Here is a 21,419-nt window from a genome sequence, read left to right on the forward strand (position 1 = left end):
TATATATATATATATATATATATATATATATTAGGTAAACCGTGCAATGACACGGGTATCTATCTAGTTTTAGGATAAAAGGAAAAACTGCCAACCCCTTAGTTGGTTCTTATGATTTTCGACCTTTTCACTTTTTAATCTCAGTTCATTTAACACTTTATTTGGATAACAATCTAAGATTAAAGGAAAGGGGTAAGAGTAAACAAAAGAGGAGGAATAACAAAGAAAGTTTTCCTTATTTGTTTAAGATTGAGCACAATCGCTCGCTCGATCGGGCAACTTTGTAGGTTCTTTTTTCTTGTAATGTGTTATTTTATTTTGGATACTGTACCTGTTATTTGAAGTGAGTAATATGTGTTAAGTTTCGATTCTTTAAAAGTTATAATTCATACTCTATAAATATAAAGGTTAAATAGTCATTAATAATGATGACAAATTAATCAAATCATCATATTCTTTCACAATTTCTACGTCAAGTTTCTAGCAAACTCTTATGGTAGTTTTTTCTCTTTTTATGAACGCAAATTGATCTTTCTATATTCATTGTAATGTGATACGTGGAACATAATGTGAATGATTTGTATTTCTAGCAGTAATTCTTGTTTAAATACGTCAAAAATACCGATGTGAAAAGAATTAATATTAAAGAAAAGCGCAACACTTTCATTCTAAATCAAGTTTTTATGATGCTTATCGTTCGCCAGTTGCTTTTAGTTAGTATATTGCTTGTGCATGTTTGCATAAAATTGATCATCAAGTTGGTGATATCACTAATCATAAAAGATAAGTTCCTAATTTCAATTATCATTCATACATGTATTGTAATAATATCCTAATATTATTATTTTATCTAATAGTGGTGACTAAATGTTACTTTTAACTCAAAACCTAACTTAATATAAATGCGTTATTATAATCGAAAATGATGCAGCCAAAACAACAACTTGACCTATAAAATCGGAAAAAAAGTGAATCAAACTCAATTGTAATCCGAATATGAATATCTTGACACATTATTGTTCTTTGGTCAAAAACTTCTAATTAATTTTTATATTACATCTTGAATCAAATATTGTACTTCCGCTATCCCTTTAAATTTTCAAAACTTTCATTTTGATTCGTCTTTATTTATTTACTGTCTACAATTTCTCTTTATTTAAATGTCTCTACAACATTCTTAATTTCATATATACATATTATTTTTTAATAACATTCTCACAATTAAAATGACTCATGCTATTTCTGCAATTTTAGACTATAGTTACCTTTTTATCTTTAAAATTAGCATACTTATCTTTTTAATTCATCTATTTTATTTTTTTATATTTTGTTCAATGAAAATCCCTTCATTATTTCTTTAATTTTAATTCACATACATTTATCTCATTTTAACACCATCCATACAACAATAAATATAGTAACAATAAGAAAATAGTTTGCAATCATTGTTCATTCGGTCAACCAAACCCGTCAAAACAAAATAAACCTAACCCAAAATAAATTGGTTTTAAAAGGTGAAAACAAATAAATCGGAAATATCTAATCCGAAACATGTCCGACCGATCGTTTTGACATGTATAATCACCACAGCAAGCCAAATAGTCACAGCCACGGATAATACCCTCCGAAATTCAAAACCCCCTCCTTTCCTTAGACTATAAATTTCAAAACCCCGCCGTCTCTCTCCTCACTCTAACTACTCGTATAAGACTACTACTACTACCCGTTCTACGCCCTAAAAGTTTCGTCTTCTTCATTGTCGCATCTTTACTTCCATTGTTTTCTCTCGTGAATGGCGGATCATCAACTTCCTTGCGATGGCGATGGTAATTGCATGTTGTGTAAGAAGAATCCATCGGAAGAGGAGAAGATTTTGTGTAAGACATGCGTAACTCCTTGGCATGTCGAATGCCTTCCTTCGCCGCCGGAATCTATGGCTTCTGTTGCCGAATGGGAGTGTCCTGACTGTTCTCCTACGGTGGTGTGTGGTAAATTAGTCAATTCGGCGACTATCGCTGGTGTTGGAGGTGAATTGGTGGCGAAGATCAAGGCGATCGAAGCCGATACGTCATTATCGGAAACGGAGAAAGCGAGGAAACGTCAGGAGTTGTTGAGTGGGAGTGGATCCACTGGAAATGATCAAGGCAAAGTTATGGATGGTAATGAAATACTGGCAATTCTTGGTGATAATATGAAATGCTCCTTCTGTATGCAACTTCCTGATCGCCCCGTCACTGTAACGTTCTCTCTCTCTCTCTCTCTCTCTCTCTCTCTTACGAGTTGTGTTGTGTTTTCTTTTTATCTTTTTGTTAAACTTATGTCTTATTATTTACCGAATTTTTGAGATATGGTGTTTGTTTGATTTCTGATTTGTTCCATCTGTATTTCTTTTGATTGTTTCTTCCGGAAATTTTAATTCAATTTTAGAGGTTATTTTCGAGAATAAAAATCTTCAAGGAAATATCTTGAGAGTTTTTTTTATGTATGCATGATGTATTTGCGTTTAGCATTAATAAGTTATAGGAGTAAATTAACTATTATTACATGCTACATTCAATTAGTTGACGACCTTTTTTGTGATCTTTTAATTTATGAATTAATCTCATCGTAAAGTATTTTCTTTACTTGTAGCGTTTATCATTTTATGGTATTTTTCGTATTAATATAGTCACAATATAGTCACGTGAGATCTTGTTTTATTTATCTTGTCGTATATTTTCATGATATCATTTTTATAATCTTTAGTTGTGTATAACTCTAGATAAAACCGTCCAATCATCCGACAAACAAACACATTGGATTGCGTAGATTTGTATTTGGGTGCAAGTGAAAAGATCGGAGGAAGTATTTACAATGCATTTATATTTATTCCTCTAATAAAGGTGGGTTTAATTAAAAGTTGTGCATGATGCAGTAAATATCTGTTATCAAAACTATCTAGTGAAAGATGTTTTGGTGTGATTATTGTCCGAATTTTGAGCCCATTGCTTAACAGGATGGTTTCTTTTCATTTAATTTTCTAGATATAATACCATTTCGTTAACATCAAATTGGTAATCTTTTGTTTTGTTTGGTGTACCAACTATGACATAAGAAATGTATATATCCCCACTGTCTTAGTCATGTTAGCTTATTTGGCAAGTTTTTATTTATTTATTTATTTATTTGATTGTAGCATTCTAAATGATGTACTATGTAAAATTAGTCCACTGACTCTTAGATATCCTATTGGTTATTGAGTTGATGGAAGAGCTGCTCTAATGACTTCCTGTTTTATGCTCATGCTTTCCCATTTGTAAAAAATAGGATCTTTTGTGCTGTAATGTGTAGATGTGTTGTAATTACTCTCTCCATCCCCATGAAATTGCACCTCTTGAAAAATGTGTATTTATTGATTTGTAGTTGGTGAATAAAACAAATAATAAGTGTGTGAAAGAAATAATTGGACGAGATTAAAGAGTGTGATTTTGTGGATTAAAATAGAAGAGAATTGTGTGCTTATCACCAAAAAAAGGAAATGATGCAAAATAAGTAGGACAACCTTGAATGAAAATTGGTTGCAATATGAAGTGTTGATTCATTTCCTGCCAATATTCTTGATGTCATTGTTGTTTTCTTGCTCAAGTCTAATGTTTATAAGTTAAAGTTTTTATTGTTTGTCGTTATATAAGGGATAACTAAGTCTTGTTTTTGTCCTTTTAGACTCCATGTGGGCATAATTTCTGTTTAAAATGTTTCGAGAAATGGGTGGGACAAGGAAAACGCACATGTGCAAATTGCAGGAAGGCCATTCCTGATAAAATGGCCAGTCAGCCCAGAATCAATTCTTCTCTTGTATTTGCTATTAGAATGGCAAGAACCTCCAAAGCAACAACAGTTGTGACTCCTAGAATATTTCAATTTGTTCACAATGAGGATCTACCTGATCAAGCTTTCACTACAGAGAGGGCTAAAAAGGCAGGAAAATCAAATGCAAAAAGTGGAAGGATATTTGTCACCATCCCTCATGATCATCTCGGACCTATTACTGCTGAATATGATCCAATTCGGAATATGGGAGTGCTGGTTGGTGACTGCTGGGAGGATCGCCTGGCATGTAGACAGTGGGGTGCTCACTTCCCTCATGTTAGTGGCATTGCTGGACAATCTACTTTTGGTGCACAGTCTGTTGTTCTTTCTGGAGGGTATGACGATGACGAGGACCATGGGGAGTGGTTCCTATATACAGGGAGGTATGTTTTTGATGACTTTTTAAAATATCTATTTGTCAGTTACAACTTCAAAGTGCATTTTGTGATTACATGGTTATTTTGATGTCACTGACGAGTGATTATTTTGGAATACTGTTGGTTCACTTGTATTTTAGTTATTTATGAATTATCCAATAAAAATTGCTCCCTCATCACCTTTACTTATATTTTATATCAAGAAGTAGGATCTCTTTTTGCCTGCAAATTGTCCTGAATTCTCTTCGTTAATGGTATGCCATTTACCATGTTATTTTTTCTGTAATATCTGAAACATGAATGGCAGTGGTGGTCGTGATTTGAGTGGAAATAAGCGTACAAACAAGTTACATTCATCTGATCAAAAGTTTACAAGCGGAAATGAGTCGCTTAGGATGAGTTGCAAAAAAGGATATCCTGTTCGTGTTATAAGGTAATGTATATTTGTATCATTCTCATAAGGTAATTGAATATAGAATAGTCATTAATTCTTGAACATGTAGCTTTTTGAGCCTAGCCATGGCGCTTTGTGTGCTATCTTTTCCGACTCTAATTTGGTGACACACCTGACCTGATTTCTGATAAATGATGTGAAAGTGACTTTAGTGTTTCCTTCAACAAAATTAAAGGAATGCTGTTTTTTTTTTCTATCCATTTCGATGATGAATTTATACTGTATTACTATGCTTGGACTACCATGCATGTAAATATTCATCTGTACTTTACGTCATTTGGTGGTCTTAAAAGTTTGATTACACGGTTGACCGATGTGTTCAATCCCATTACAGTAATTAAACTGTAATTGAGCCCATTATAGTTAGTCAAGTATACTATCTTTAATAATTTACCCTCATCATGGTATTAAATTGCTGATTTACATTGGAAGTGCCTCTCTATCGGCCGTTGACTGTTACATATAAGCATGATGAAGATTTGATGTGCTCTTACAGCTTCGTGCAACATAAAGTGTCATGGATCACTTGCTTCTTCTGTTGTGGTAAATGTTATCCTTTGAGGGAAATGAAAATATTTTTCCATTCTGTACAGGTCTCATAAAGAAAAGCGCTCTCATTATGCACCTGAATCTGGGGTACGTTATGATGGTGTTTACAGAATTGAGAAGTGTTGGACAAAGACAGGCTACCAGGTAAAAAATGGAGTTTGATGATGTTTAAAAGTTTGTTATTCATTTTAGCGCTGAGTACTGAGTTGTGGATGGAGTTATCCTAATCTGTTTTGTTGCTTTTCTAGGGCTTCAAGGTCTGCAGATACTTATTTGTTAGATGTGACAACAGTCCTGCTCCATGGACGAGGTCAGTGCACATCTGTTAAGCTAATTACTTTTTATGCTTATTACTAGCTATATGGTGCAAGTATTACCTTTAGTCGATGTTTACCACAGTGATGAGCATGGTGACCGACCAAGACCATTGCCTGTTGTTCCAGAGTTAAAGAAGGCTTTTCAGCTGACTGAAAGGAAGGAAAGCCCTCATTGGGATTTTGATGTGAGTTTTTTTTCGTGTGACGAACTGTGTCATTGAACATAAATACTTTGTTTGAAATTGAATGAAATTTATCATAACCCTTGTGGTTCCATTTAAAGAAATAACTATTCATAGGCAGATATATAATATCAGTTTCTTTTTCTTTTTTTTCAGCTGCTTTTATAAGTTTCTGTTTCATGCCATGCTATTCTCTCTGTTTTATAGTTAGAGGAAGGCTGCTGGAAATGGAAAAAGCCTCCGCCACCTAGCAAGTTGTCCAAGGAAAAGGGAACTGGTGCTGCTCGTTCGAAGAAGAACTCCAAAGCAAAAATTTTAAAGGGTATTGCTTGCTCCTTTGTGTTACATTTTGATCTCATTCTGTTTTAATTAAAAACCTAGATTGCTAACCCTTTTTTCCTTTGCTTTTGCCTTCTTAGACTGCTGTTTGCCTCCTTAAACAAAACAACTTTCCTCTTTTTTCTGTGTACAATAGGGATCTGGTTTTTATGAAAATATTTTTTTCACAAGAGTTTCCATTCTTGCAGAATTTAGTTGCTTTCTTTGTCACAAGGTGTTGACTCTTCCAATCACTACTCCATGTGCTCACAACTTCTGCAAAGCTTGCTTGGATGTTGCATTTGAGGGTCAAAAATTTGAGAGAGAAAGGAAGACAGGTGGTTGGTCACTTCGAACCCAGAAAACTGTCTTGAAATGCCCCTCTTGCACAACAGACATCTCTGAGTTTCTTCAAAATGCACAGGTTTGTATAATACATGTTTTCTAAATCAGAATATGGTAAAAATTTTATTATGCCTCGAGATATGATGTAATGTGTGTATAGGAAAATGTGAAACTAGCCTTCCTGTTACACTTTTATTAATTGGTAATACTGTCAATGAGTTAACATATCTTTAAAGGGAAGTCGCACGTCCATTTCCAACTTCATTGAAGATGTAAAATTATTTTATTCCTTGAACTGCGAATTTTTGGTAGGTTAATCGTGAGTTGATGGGGGTGATTGAATCATTAATGCGCAAGTTTGAAGATGAGGAGAAAGCTGAAGGTGGGGAGAGCTCTGGTGACCACAATGAGAACACTGAGAGTTTATCAGAAGATGCAGAAATTGGTATCTCAGATGCTGAAGGTGTTGTGGAGGAAACTGAAACTGATATTACAATGAAGAAGCCTCTAGGTGAGAGTGGAGAGATTGATGAAGGTGTTAGAAATCCCGATGTTGCGAAGGCTGAGCCTTCAGCTGCTAAGAAGCGAAGTTGCCCTATTAAGAGTGCTGCTGCTAATGGTGATGCAAACAGCACAACAGAGAGAAAATCTCGTAGAGTTGGAGACGATGGAAATGATTCACCCTCGAGTCCTCTGAATGTCTGTTCAGATCATGAACTATAATAATGTTTGGACCTTGTTGATATGCATAATGTGCTAAGCCTATACTGCATATCATTTAGAGGTTACATGTTTAGGGTGTACATACCGCCTCATGGAGAGGTTTAGCCCACACGGCCAACTGCAACTCATTTTGTACCTTCATTGTTGCAATGTGGTCAGTTAGGGGTGTGTTGCATTCTGATTTCTGATGTTCCTAATTTATTATGCCTTTCAAACCTCTGAACATTATAGTTCAGATTATCATGGTTTTAATTTACTTGTGACTATAAATGCATCCACCTTTTGTGTCAAAAACAATGCCAAATTTAACCCAAAACCTCCTTTCATGGCTATTCCAATCACTTTTGATTGGATCCCCAATTCCATAATAATGTTTGATGCAATTCTCAATGACCATTTTGATCGTTAACACTCTAAACATTGTCATTCCCATGAGTGAATTATGGGCTGCATAACTGCATCAAGGTCGTTATAAAGATTTTTGAGACTAGTATTAGTGTAGTATATACGTTCTCTGTTTTTTTTCAATTTGTATTTTAATTTGCCTATTAATTTTGCATTTTTTTGGCAGTAATTTCACTCTTTCTTTTTATAACATGCAAAATCATTATCACTTTCATCATAAACACTCAATTTTATCATTTATCTGTTTTAATTTAATTTTTGAATTCAATTTTTTTTTTTTTTTTTTTTTTTTTTTTTTTTTTTTTTTTTTTTTATCCTTTTAGCAACAAATGCAAAGTAAGTAGTTGGTAAATCATCCATATCGAGTGTAAAAGTGGTTTCATAAATGCAAGATAAGGTGTAGTTTAAAATGGAGGAAGTATATTTTAATTTGCAAAGCGAAATCCTGCACCCTGAGCAGGAAGCAAGCATATACATATTTACAGGGCGGTAATCAAATTTTCTATAATAAAATTAAATCTTTTTGAAGCATTATAACCAAATACAAATATCATTAAGCATTAAATACCAAATTTACATTGTGGTTCTAAGAAAAATGAAACAAAAATAACTTGTTGATGAGCGCTGTAAGCTTAATTTTCTACCATAAATATGGCGTGTAAACCCAACAGATCCAATGCCTCTTCATGGCTCCAGCAAACAACCAAATTTTAATGACTCGATACCAAACGTCGAGTCAGGGCATGGAGTTACTCAACAACCGTTGTTTTGTTCGAGGCCTTCTGATTATTATCATTCTATACACACAAATGAAGCTCCGAATCAACTTTCAACAACCCAATTTTGGGAATCAAGGAGTAGAATGAGCCAGCAAGATTCAATAAGCAGACATTTCCCACAGTGATCAGTAATCACAACCCAGTATGTAAACATTAATCCGCCTTACATAAAAATATGTAATTTTCATAGATAAAACTTATAAAGAAAGATTCTCTGATGTACATTAGTTGAGTCATTTACAGGAGGCTCAATCAGCAAAGCAGACATACCCAGTGCTGAGCCATCAGTCGGAGAGTACTATGAATCAGCAAGCAGACGAATACCATCCTGAGATGACACTGCCGCCTGTTTGCTGACCTAGAGAACGCAACAGTAAATTCTCAAGTTATATGACAGTTTCATAGTTTACGCCCGTCAGTAATCAGTTGACGAAACTGAAGCTGTAGAATGTTAAGAATCATACAAAACTAACAGCTGAAAGAAAACTAAGCTAAATAAACAACTGATTCAATTTGCCAGAGAAAATAATGAGGTGTGGATTAGAGGCGGTCGATGATGTTGTACTTTCAGAGTTCAGACATTCTTTTTCAGTCCGTAGTATAAAAACCCACCCTTTACATTCAAAAAAAAATACAAATGGGGAATCAGTGTCTACCTAGCACATATACTCAAACGAACACCAAGACAATTAATGAAGAATGGTTGCAAGCTCAAATAAAATGTATTTTCGAGACAAACACAACCAGCCAACTAGACTAACCTAAAGTCTCAAGATAGCTAATGAGAAAACCAGGGCTATCTGAGATCCACTGGAAATGTTGGAAGTATGTCCAACAAGTGCATTCACATACATTAACATGTACTTTCTATCCTCAGATGTACTTCTAAAAATGGGTCATTATCAACTTTAGCGAATCATCCTATTTATCCACCATAAACCTTGCAATTTCAAGAGTAAAAAGCAATCATGCAAAGAGGAGAAAAACAACGCAGATAGGAAACATTCATCTTCAACAACCACAGCATCTAATCACTCAAGAGATAACAAATTGCAAAAATGCACAAGTTATCTTCTGAAAAACCAAATAAAAAAGATAAAACACACTTAATGAATACCAAAATTCACAAACAGCCTACTCTTAACACAAGGGGAGGAAAGCAATAGTCACCTTCACGGCTTCAACACAACTACGATGAGCCTCTACTCCAATTTGATGGCTTGAGGGAACAGTGAGAGCTATACAAGCTGGAAGCAGTGGCAATTGTCAAGTACCACTTGAAGTTACGCGAGAGAAAAGCATGCGAACTGAACTGCTGTGTAGAACTTCCAAATAACATAACACAGCAGCAGGAAACATTGTAATATTACCCAACGTCTCCCAAAACATACTTCAAAAATAGACTCACAAGACACTATTTCTATGAATACTGCAAAACCCTTACTTCCAGTATATAGATTTCAGATAATTTCAAGCAGAATACAAATACATATAAGGCTAATTATGCAACAATGATCACGGGCGAAACTTAGCTAGGGCAGGAGGGGGAGTTCCTCAACACTATTTATCGGTAAAGCTAGTGTTATAATAATAAAGAGGTCACATGTAACACAATGTTTGGATAACAACTTTGGAGAGAAAAGAAAGGAAAGGAAGGAGAGGGGAGGGGAAGGAAGGAAAGAGAAATGGAAGGGAAGTATTTCTTGTTTGTTTAGGAGGGAAGGGAAGCGAAGGAAGGATGAGGCTTTTCCCTCCAAATCTTTCCAACTTTAGAAAGATTGATACCTTTAATAAAAATCATCCATCCAATCCCTCCAATTTCCTTCCCTCTTATTTTGTTATCCAAACAAGGGACTCCTCATCCTTCTAAATCCTACCCCTTCCTTTCACTCAATTTCCTTCAATCCAAACATAAGTGTAAATCTTGCCCCCTAGTTTTTATTATAACCTTTCGCCCCTTCAACTTTTGTCTCAAGTTTCGCGGTGAGTGACAATGATAACAATTGGGACAAAACAATTAAACAAGGTAGGAAACAGAAATAATATAGAGGACAAAGAATGTATACCAGCTAAGTTCTTTCTCTAAATTTAAAAGTAATTTTATAAATGAAACGCATATTAGTGAATTTCAAAAATACAACTTTATCGCTCAATATTAGTAATCAGAAGCTACAGAGGTAACAAAGTGAAATCTTTACTTTGCAGGGCTGAAAGCTACCACAACTAGCACAAAAAAAATCACAATTTTAACAATTTAAGAGCTTTCAATCGAGTCTACCATATCAGAGAGCTTTCTGCTGAACCTGGTCAGGTGCCAATCAAGCTTTCTGCTGTGCTTCTCCGCAAAAACCCATCAGAGCTAATTCGATGCAATGTTGAGCAGCTATTTCAGGATTCCGAATTCCTGAATTCAATAGGAGGACTCAACCCAGAAGGCCCAGCTGGTCGCGGAAGTTGACCAGGACCTAATGGTTGAGGCTGTCCTAAAGGGTTGGAAGGAGGCGGTCCTGAAAGGTGGGGAGGAGACGGTCCTGAAGGGTAGTGAGGAGGTGGTCCTGAAGGATGGTAACGAGGCGGTTCTGAAGGATGGTAAGGAGGTGGTCCTGAAGGGTGGTAACGAGGTTGCTGCCAATGACCCTGCATCCTCTCATCCAAAAGTCTGTCAATCTCCTCTCGACGCCCCTCGCTTTCGAACCTTCCTAATAGAAACTCCCTAAGTGAAGGAGTGACACCAACACCATACCTCATCACCTCACCAACCATATTCAGACTCAAATCCAATGCACCACTACTACACAGACCTTTAATGACAATTTCATAGGTATATGGGTCGGGTTTTGGCTCCTTTTCCCCCATTTTTGTCAAGATTTGTGAGCATTCAATGGCTTTGTTATTCTGAATCAATTCAGTAAACCATCTATTGGCATATGCAGGAATCACTCTCAAATTGGCATTAACCATCAAATTAAACATTTGCAAAGCATCATCAATCCTTTGGTCCTTAAGATAAGCATCAATCAGTGTTCTATATCCAGTGACATCAGGGCTCAACGATTTCGACTTTAGCTCAGTGAAAAACTCCTCTGCCTTCTCAATCATTCCATGCTCAGCAAACCTTATAATAATGTTATTATAACCAGCGACATCCATAGAAAACTGCCTAGATCCCATCTTTGTACCTACCTTTCTGAATGTACTAACAGCTTCTTCATATTTCCCCTCTGCAAAACACTCATTCACCATTATGTTAAAAGTATCTGAATTCACAGCCTGAAAATTCGGGGGAGTATGATTATCGAGCATTGAATCAAACAACTCCCAAGCCTCTTTCTTCTTTCCATACCTAATCAACACCTCAAGAAGCACATTACAAGTAGCAGGTATCATCTTAAACTGACGATCAAGCAACTCCCGATACGATTCCATAGCTTCCTTCCCTCTTCCTTTGTTGAAGAACCATTCCATAAACGTAGCATTAATAACGCCATCATACACAAGACATCTCTCCTTAAGCTCATAAAAAAACTCATTAGCTTTATTAAAATCATCCAAATCCAAAAACCCTTTAATCAAATTATTATAAACAAGAGAATCGGCCCCTAAACCTTTGTTAAGCATTTCCCTAAGAAGATCAACGGCTTCCCCAATCCTCCCAAGATCAATTAACCCTTTAGTTAAATGCCTAAAAGTAACAGCAGAAGGACCAAAAGGAGCCTGAGCTAAAATATGTTTATAAACCTCAAGACCCACATCAACCCTTCCACACTCACAATGAGTAACAATCAAAAAATTGTAAGAAACAATGTTCGGCACAATATTAGACTGATTGAAGAAAAATTGAAAAAGAGATACAGCTTCATCGTACCTTTTTGCGCGGTACATGGAAGCGATAATGGCATTACAAGTGAAGACAGTGGGTCGGGTTTTGGAGAAAACGGATTGACGGGCGAGGATTGAAGCACTATCTAGGTCGTTGGCCCGGATTAGGGATTGGACCCGGTTATGGAGATTGAGGCGCGGGCCAGTGAGTGCGGAAGTGGTGTCGGGGAGACGGGGAGCGTTAGGGTTAGGAGGAGGACGAGGAGAATTATCGCGACGAAGGGCGTGTAGAGGAGGCTCGATGCGGAGACGGCGTTTTCGTCGGCGGCGTTCTGCGGCCGCTTCCTCGGCGGAGGAGAAGGCGTATGTGCGGCGATTGAGGATAGAAAATGATGGGCTAGGGTTTAGGTTAGGATGAAGAGGGGTGGTGGGGGTGGAAAGTGAAGGGATTGTGCGGCGGAGAGAACGAATGAGGAAGCGGTAAGACATGGGTGGTTGATGGGGAGAATTCAGGAATGGGGATCAAAGGATGGATGGAGGATTTAGGTGTGATAAACCCTAAATAAATGGCTAAACCCTAATAAGAGTATCATGAAATGTCTCTCATTCAATTTACGTCATATCCAACTTATTTTAATCAATTTCATATATATAATTTTTTGTATGAGATGGTTTCACAGTGAGACATAGTATATATAGGTTGAGTAATTTTTTATTTTGAGGTCATTTTACCAAAAAAACGATCTTTCATGAGAATAGCTCTTTCATATTAATAAATAGACCATATCACAATTTTTAATCTCATCTACTTTTTAAATCTCTTTAACATCATCAATGTTATGCAAATGCAATATATTTTTTCATCTATTACTAACTTTTCATACTCTCTTTAATATTTATTTATTTTCTCTTTAATGTAATTCTAGTCGGACAAAGATTATATATGCATTTCAATGTACTATTATTTAATAGTGTTAATAAAGTTTAATTGTCGAATTTATGTTTTGATTAAAATTGTGATTGTTAATATCTTAATTTCACAATCAAATTACACGCAAATTTCATCTTGCAAATTCTCTATGGTTCAATCTCAAAAGTTATGAATTTACGGCCTCTTTGGTACATGGTATTAGAGGGCGGTAATGGTAATAAAATTAAGTAAAAAATTTGGTTGTTTGGATGCCTTCAATGGTAATGGATGGTAATAAAATAAGGTAATGAAATTACCAAAAAGAGCCCTTTTTATTATCATCAAACAACCTGGTATTAGGCTGTAATGGTAATGAAGTATTACTGTGGTAATAAAATAAGGTAATGTTGTCCAAAAAAAATAATGAAGAAAAAAAAGGTAATGTATGTAATTATCCACAAAAATATTATTATTAAAAAAAGAATCATTAGATTGAATAATTTAGATACAATAATGCTTTTAGATACAAATATACAATAATGAAACTAAGAGTCATTACCATTTTTTATTACTAACAACCAAATGCAATCAATGGAATATTATCTTCCATTACTATTCTTTAGTCTTGCACACCAAACAAAAGAATCTTCATTACCAATTCTCATATCCATTCCTTCATTATTATTGCCATTACAACATTTTATTCCCATTACTTCATTACCATCAACCAAACAGGCCGTTAGGGTACTTCCTCCCCTTCTCTTGGTTTCCTTTGCAATTTAGGGATATGATACACATGTTTACCAATTTTAAAATTTAAATAACACTGTTGCAAATTCTCTAAATTTGTTCACCAAAACAAATTTATTTCATTCAGTGCTGCAAATTTGACATACTTTCACTATATAGTGAATTTTGAACTTTGGATAACCGACATTCTTTTAGGGCTTTGGCTAATTTAAGGCGTTGGAGATTGGATAAAATTTTTCCGATATAGATAAATACTAGAGCACATCAAAAATAAGCTTTTGAAGTGATAAGCTCTGAAAAATATCAAGTTTTTCTTTGTGACTTTGCAAAGTATATACATTAAAGTTTAAGTTTTGATCATTCTATATTATCAAATTTATTCATTTCATCTCAATCTATCATCTCTCACATAGTGTCTAGGAAACATAATTTCTCTCTTTTTATCTCATAAGCTATTTCGGATATGTTAAATAAAAGACTGATTATGACCTAGAGAACGAGCATCAATTTATGAATTTTATCTACACTACTATATATTTCTTCTAATTTTTTTTAGTTGTCCCATTTTCTTAATCCTTATTTTCTTATTCATCTTAATATTTGTGTCCAAACTAAATGGAACAACTAAATTAAATTGGAGGGAGTATTATTTTTCATCATAGTTATTTGTTTTTTTTCTTCTATATATTGAAGTAACCTTTACAAAAAAAATAAGTTTCTTATTCATCTTTCCTATATTTATTTGTCCTATATTCACATACAACCTTCATTTAACAAATGAAAAATTCACAAAAATATAGCAATAGGCAAGGCCTAACTGACTAAATAAAATCTCAAAAAATGAAATCTACTTGATTCAAACATACCTTCAATTGATAGATACAACTCTATATAAAGCTTAAATTAGTCTTCAAATCATCTCCATGTTAAATGTGACTTTCATAATCTCAATAATTAGTATGAACTTGCAACTAAGGATTAAGAGGCGGAATATATATGATATATACCCCATTAATTGTGATAATACTGCACAAGGCAGAGTACCCTCTATTATAATGATTTCTACCCTCCTCATAGGGGTGTCGAAAGTCTTTCTCTGCACATGTTTAAACCACTTCAATCTATTTTTGCGCATTTTTCCAGTAATAAGGGTTACCCCTAGTTTGTCCCTAAACTCTTGGTTCCTTATTCGATCCATCAATGTGTGCCCACACATCCATCTCAGCATACGCAATTCTGTAACTTTCATCTTATGTTCAAAAATCTTCTTTACAGGCCAATATTCGGTCCACTATAGCAGAGCAGGTCTGATTGTCGCCCGGTAGAATTTTTCTTTTAACTTGCTTGGGAATTTCCTATCACATAGCACTGCAGTGGCTGCTCGCCACTTGAGCCAATTCGCATGTATATGATGATTTACATCTCCGTCAATCTCCCTATCCTTTTGAATGATCGATCCCAAATACTTGTACTTGGTCGTACTTTTAACAACTGCTTCATCAATGGACACCTCTTGTTCACCTACCGGTGATGTCCCACTAAAGTCACAGCACAAATACTCGGTCATCGTACGACTAATGCGCAATCCTTTATCTTCTAAAGCTTCCCTCCACTCATCCAATTTATTACTAACCTCCTCTCTAGTTTCTACTACCAGCACTATGTCGTCAGCGAATAGCATGCACCACAGTACCGTCTCCCAAATAGATTTAGAAATCTCTTCCATAATGACAGTAAAAATGAAAGGGCTTAGAGTCGATCCCTGATATAATCCAACTTTAACCGAAAAAGGCTCTATTATCCCCATTGGTGTTTGAATGTTAGTCGAAACTTTGTCATACATATCCCGTATAGCCTCAATGTACACAAAAGAAATACCTCTAGCCTTGAGGCTATCCCAAATGACACGTTGTGGTATGCTATCATACGCTTTCTCCAAGTCGATGAACACCATATGCAGATCCTTCTTTCGTTCCCTATATTTCTCCATCAGTCTCCTCAAAACATGAATTGCCTCAATGGTTGACCTTCCTAGCATAAAATCGAATTGGTTCTCTCTAATCACTGGTTCCTGTCTAATTCTCCTCTCTATTTAATCTTTCCCACAATTTCATTGTGTGGCTTAAAAATTTGATACTTCTATAGTTCCTGCATACTTGCGCATCGCTTTTGATTTTAAACAGAGGTACTAGTGTGCTATTCCTCCATTCTTCTGGCATTTTATGTGTCCTCAAAATAATATTAAAGAGGTTAGTCAGCCAACGAATGCCCTCTTCTCCTACCCCCTCCACACCTCCATCGGGATGTTATCTGGCCCGACTGCCTTTGTTCACCCCATCTTTTTGAGAGCTTCTCCTACTTCTTCTGTGGTAATATCACTCGTTGACCCATATTCCAGTGGTCTTTGGGCGTCAGAAATTTGATTATCCGCCTCCTTTGGCTCCCTAGACTCATTGAGTAGCTGAGAGATATACTAAAGCCATCTGGTTTTGATGTCCTCTTGTCTCCAGAGAACTCATCCTCCCTCATCCTTGACGTATTTCACTGCCTCTAAGTCTTTCCACTGCCTGGACCTAGTCATTGCCAACTTAAAAATCTGCTTTTCCCCTTCTTTGGTATCAAGCTTCCGATACAAGTCCTTATAACCACGGTTTTTTTTGCCTCCGTTACCACTTTCTTTGCCGCCCGCTTTGCTTCTTTATAGCTCACTTTCTTTTATATCCTATCCTCCTCTTCCGTGCATGTCATGAGTTCCTTAAATCTCTTGCTTTTATCCTTTATCTTCTTTTCCACCACATCGTTCCACCACCACGACTCTTTGAATACTTTTGGTTTACCCGATGACACCCCAAGGTCTCTTTTGCCACTTTTCTAATGGTTTTTGCCATTGAAACAGTCCAGACCAGCATAAACAGTATAATAATACTGTTTGCAAATCATAGCGAAAGATTTATAGAAGTCTGGGTTGAATCCGACCTGTGGCTCGATATCCGCAACAAACCAATATCAGAGTGTTTAAAACTTTTTACATAATTAAGTACATACTATTTACAAAAACATTATGAAATTATTACAATTTAATTTTCAAATATCTAATTTACAAAATGTATTTCAAAAAGAAGTCTTCGCCTCGCAAGTAACACATAATACATGTAGGCATCGTCTCCAAAGCTAAGCTAACCTGAAAATGGATCTATCTTCCGTAAGGGATAGGCCCCATCAAAGACTGTCAACAATTGAATTGTTGAGTAATCCAACAAACTATTACATTTATATACAAGTCATTAACAAACATGTCCAACTTAATCTTTTGCTCATTTGGTATCTCCTTATAAAAGATTAATTTACCAAAACCTAAACTCTTTTAAAAGACCATTGGGTATCGACATAAATACGACTAAGAACCTTTGGTTCATAGTGAATCAAAACATGGCTATAACTTTATAAGTTTATAGCGAAAATCAAAATACGACTATTACTTTACAAGTCAATAACGAAACAATACGACAAATGAAACATATGATTTCATTTGCGAAACAAACAAAACTTTATATACCAAACGTATTTATTCAAATCTCATATTAAAACAATGATATAACAACACTTAAAAACGTGGGAATATATGGATTGTCAGGAAGTAGGCTTGACCTAAATCCTGAGAACACGGGTGATCGTCATCACCGAAAATACGGTTCTTGCAAGAACAAAACGGGATCGAAGGCTCGAGACCGATCCGAATAACCATTACCTATTATCAAGCTATAGGATTTCACAATAATTTGGATATAAATATCCGTTGCCAATTCTCAAAAACGGACATTTTTCAATGTCGAATGTTTTATTATAAAACAAAACAAGAATTCAATTGATTTGCTTTGAAATCAACAATCATTACTTAAAATATAAATCAATTCATCATCAACCATCAACATATAAGAACTTGAGTTACTATCAATGGAGTTTAACAATATCCAACTTATATCCTATGCAAATAATATCAACTAATCAAATATCCAATTGATACTTATGTTCCCGAATTTGATACTTGAACCAACACCCATAATAATCAATTAAGAACCATAACTCAACAATACCAATCAATAAAGAAAGAATAATAACCCTAAATTGATCCCAAATACCCAATAAATAACCTTAAACATTTGATTAAAAGAATACCCAATTTATTTCATAGCTTCTAATCCCACTTTATAAAACCCGTATTAGTATCATTTTAGGACACCTGTTAGTATTTTGGTCATAACTTTTTCATACGAACTCATATAGAGGTGATTCAAGTGGATACGTGGCCATGACTCAGAGCTCTACAATTCTTGTAAAGATTAAAACCTAGAAAAAATCAGAACGGCCCCGAAAATGGAAAAACAGAAACCTTATTATCGATTTCCATGACAGCCTGTTAGTATTTTGGACATAACTCCCTCATACGAACTCATTTTGGGGCGATTCAAGTGCCCACATGATCGAGACTCGGAGCTCAACAAATTTTATGAGACACCAGAACTCAAAAACAATTATAACTAACCTGAAAATGGCCAACACAGAACGCTCAGTTTCTGAACAGAATTTTCAATATCCAAAATACTAAATTTTATACTAGAACCAAATAACAAACAACCAATACTAATCAACACTAAAAACAACCCAATTACTAATTGAATTCATATATTCATCTTAAATTTAAGTTGATACTTAAATTTGAATCAAAGACCCAAATTGAATCCACAAATACTAAACTACTTTAAAACTTTCAATTTATACATAAATGAAATAGTTTGTGGGTTACCTCAATCACCATTGAAGAACACACTTGTAAGCTTCAAAAGACATGGGTGAACTAGCTAACTTCAACACAATTTTTAATCACCATTGAAGAACCTTCCAACTTTCAATCTTGAACTTTAATTTGAGTCACAAATCTCCAATTTGATCTTGATAGATGAATCCTAGTTCTCGTTTCTTCAATTAACCAAATTTTACACTTGAATTGATATAAACCCTAACCTTAGTGATGATTGGAACTTGATGATACTTAATCAATTTGCTTCTAATAACTTAGGTCTTTTGATAATCAAAGCAATAAAAAGTTGAATTCTGAATTTTGGTGTGTTTTGGAGTAGAAATCGTGATTCCATAAGATGGTGATATCGCTATGAAGTAGGAGTAATTTTAGTTCTCTACAAGAGGAAGTGAAGGATGATGATTCCTGATGATGAGTATTGAGGTTTATGAAGAGGTGGGTTAGTAAATAGATTGACACATCCTCTAAATGACTCATACATCATTTCAACTATTTTCAATTACGTTCAGTTTTCTTTGTATTACTTACTTCGATCCCAAATTAAATACGACTGATATCCTTAAGTAATAAAATATTATTCTGAGTCCCAATAAAATAACATAGTTAAAATTTAATACCAAATTAACTTAATAATTACTATTAATTAAGCGGCTAATTTAAGGGCTATTTCAGCCATGTTCACCCACATTTCATTCGCATCCTCGGACTGACTTGGGAAGCCCAATAAACTTATCTTGCTTGACAGGGTTGTGACCATATCCCCTTTGAGTCTCCCCCACATGATGTTTCCTCTGGACTCGACCTTCTTCTCTATGATTTTCTTCCTCATCCTGAAAACCAGTACTAAAAGCCTGTGTTGGGTGGGCATCTTTGTACCCAACACCACCTTATAATCCAAGCATGAGGCCCGATTTCCCTTGCGCACTAAGAAATAGTCAACTTGGGTTGCATGCACACCGCTCTATATGTGATTAAATGCTCATCTTTCTTTCTAAAGATCGAGTTTGCTATAACCAATTCTTTGCTAGCGCAAACTCCAGAAAATTCTCCCCACTCTCATTCCTTGCCCCCAAACCAAACCCTCCACGCACCGAGTTATAGTTGCCTGCATCTCTGCCTATATGTCCGTTAAAGTCTTCTTCTAAGAAAACTTTCTCATCTTTCGGGATAGTTCTCATGAGGTCTCCTAGGTTATCCCAGAACTCGCACTTCACCTGTTCATCGAGCCCAACTTGGGGCCCGTACGCACTGACAATGGATATAATCTCTTCCCCCCACTACTATCCTAACTAGCATAATCTTGTCATTACACCTCCTTACTTCAACCAATTGCTTTAGGATATCATTAGACACTAGGATGCCAATCCAGTTACGTCTGCCGTCCAAACCTGCATACCACAACTTATATCCCTTTATACCCTTTTCCTTTTGCCATTTCCACCTAGTAAATCTTGTGCTCATTGGCCAACTCCAACGACTTGGCTTCTAGGGTACCTATGTTCTAAGTCTCTACTTTTAGTTCTAGATCCTACTTAAGTTGCCTCCCTAACCCCCTCTCCTTGGACTAAGGTAAAATGTTACAATCAGATCACTAACAGAGATCAACACAAAATAAATAATAGATAGAATAAATAAATAAGTACATAGAAAATTAATTAAATGAAAGAAAGATAGAACACTACTGAGTATGAAAACAATCCTTTCAAAGAGTATGAGAACACTCCAACATATGATAACAGCAAGTGCATATACAAAATACAATAAAAAAAACAGATCTTCCAAACCCAAAATACCAAACAAGATTAAAAAGTAAGCAGCTAAATAAAACAAACACTAAATAGATAGAGTATAAGAATAAGAAGATGAAGGTTAAGGAGGGGTATCACCTGCACCTCGATTGGGTGATTACTGGTGTACTAACGCCGACGGTGCTTTCACCTTTACAACGCTTTGGACCACCTATGGTGTCTGAGTTGTAAGAAGTATAGCAGCGTCCACACATGCTACGATCACCGTCCGACGACTTGTTGTTGGTCGACGACCTATTAAAACCTTCGGTGGTGCTGCGGCGAGGTATCGGTGTCGTCGGTGGAAGATAAATTGTCGAGTCACAGAGGAAATGGCGGTGAAATCGAAAATATAGAAGAAAAAACGATGAGAATGGCAGAGATTTGAATGAAGTACATAAACAATGGCGATTAACTGTTAAACGAATGGGAAAATGGAGATGAAAAATAACGATTAACTGTTAATTTATCAACCCTAAATATAAATTACAGGAAAATTGAAGAAACCCAGATTAGCAAAATCAATAAACTTAAATGGGTTTCCAGAAAAACTCCCAATAAAGTGTCAACGCAATAAGTATAACGAAGCATTAAGATCCTATACACAAGAACAAATTTTTCCCAGAAAAAAAGTAACTTAAAGGAGAATATTTGCAGATCCAAGAAGAAATGTTTGGGGTTTGGTTGATTAAAACACAAACAGAGAAAATAAAAAGAAAAATAAACCCTAAAATTTCAAAAATTTCACTATGTAATAATATATTTCAGACATTGTTCTTAAATGAAATAACTTATATGAGATAATAAATGCTGACAAGGCATAGGAAATAAAGTTGAGTCAATGAAATGTCCATCAAATCAAATATGGTCAAATTTTCAGCTCTGATAAAAAATTGAGAGATATAATTGAGAATTAAGACTAGAAATGGCCACAAGCTAGGTGTTAATTCATAAATATATTTGTTAATCACTTAACTCGTTTATTATTAAGGCGAAACTAGAAAAAAATTAAGTGATGTCAATAATTTTGAAAAAA

The 21,419-nt window shown here is 35.3% G+C and overlaps 2 protein-coding genes across 3 annotated transcripts; one reads left to right on the forward strand and one right to left on the reverse strand.

The window, feature by feature from the left end:
- Positions 1-1,596: 1,596 nt before the first annotated feature.
- LOC130798643 (E3 ubiquitin-protein ligase ORTHRUS 2-like) lies at positions 1,597-7,408 on the forward strand. The gene is made up of 9 exons (XM_057661715.1): positions 1,597-2,236; positions 3,703-4,232; positions 4,534-4,659; positions 5,274-5,373; positions 5,478-5,539; positions 5,629-5,731; positions 5,936-6,050; positions 6,256-6,470; positions 6,704-7,408. The coding sequence occupies exons 1-9, from the start codon at positions 1,793-1,795 to the stop codon at positions 7,112-7,114; spliced, it is 2,106 nt and encodes a 701-aa protein (XP_057517698.1). The 5' UTR covers positions 1,597-1,792; the 3' UTR covers positions 7,115-7,408.
- Positions 7,409-7,782: 374 nt separating this feature from the next.
- On the reverse strand, positions 7,783-21,111 carry LOC130798644 (pentatricopeptide repeat-containing protein At1g10270-like). 2 transcript variants are annotated; one of them, XR_009039085.1, is made up of 2 exons: positions 20,489-21,111; positions 7,783-8,656 (listed from the first exon to the last, which is right to left on the reverse strand). XR_009039085.1 is itself a non-coding variant. In XM_057661716.1 (2 exons), exon 1 carries the CDS (start codon positions 12,604-12,606, stop codon positions 10,687-10,689), a length of 1,920 nt encoding a protein of 639 aa, XP_057517699.1. In that variant the 5' UTR covers positions 12,607-12,806; the 3' UTR covers positions 7,783-8,656; positions 9,469-10,686. The 2 variants fall into 2 exon arrangements, 1 of the variants encoding a protein (XP_057517699.1); XM_057661716.1 differs by lacking the exon at positions 20,489-21,111 and adding an exon at positions 9,469-12,806.
- Positions 21,112-21,419: the final 308 nt, after the last annotated feature.

This window comes from Amaranthus tricolor, chromosome 13, assembly GCF_026212465.1.
Source record: "Amaranthus tricolor cultivar Red isolate AtriRed21 chromosome 13, ASM2621246v1, whole genome shotgun sequence".
NCBI lineage: Eukaryota > Viridiplantae > Streptophyta > Magnoliopsida > Caryophyllales > Amaranthaceae > Amaranthus > Amaranthus tricolor.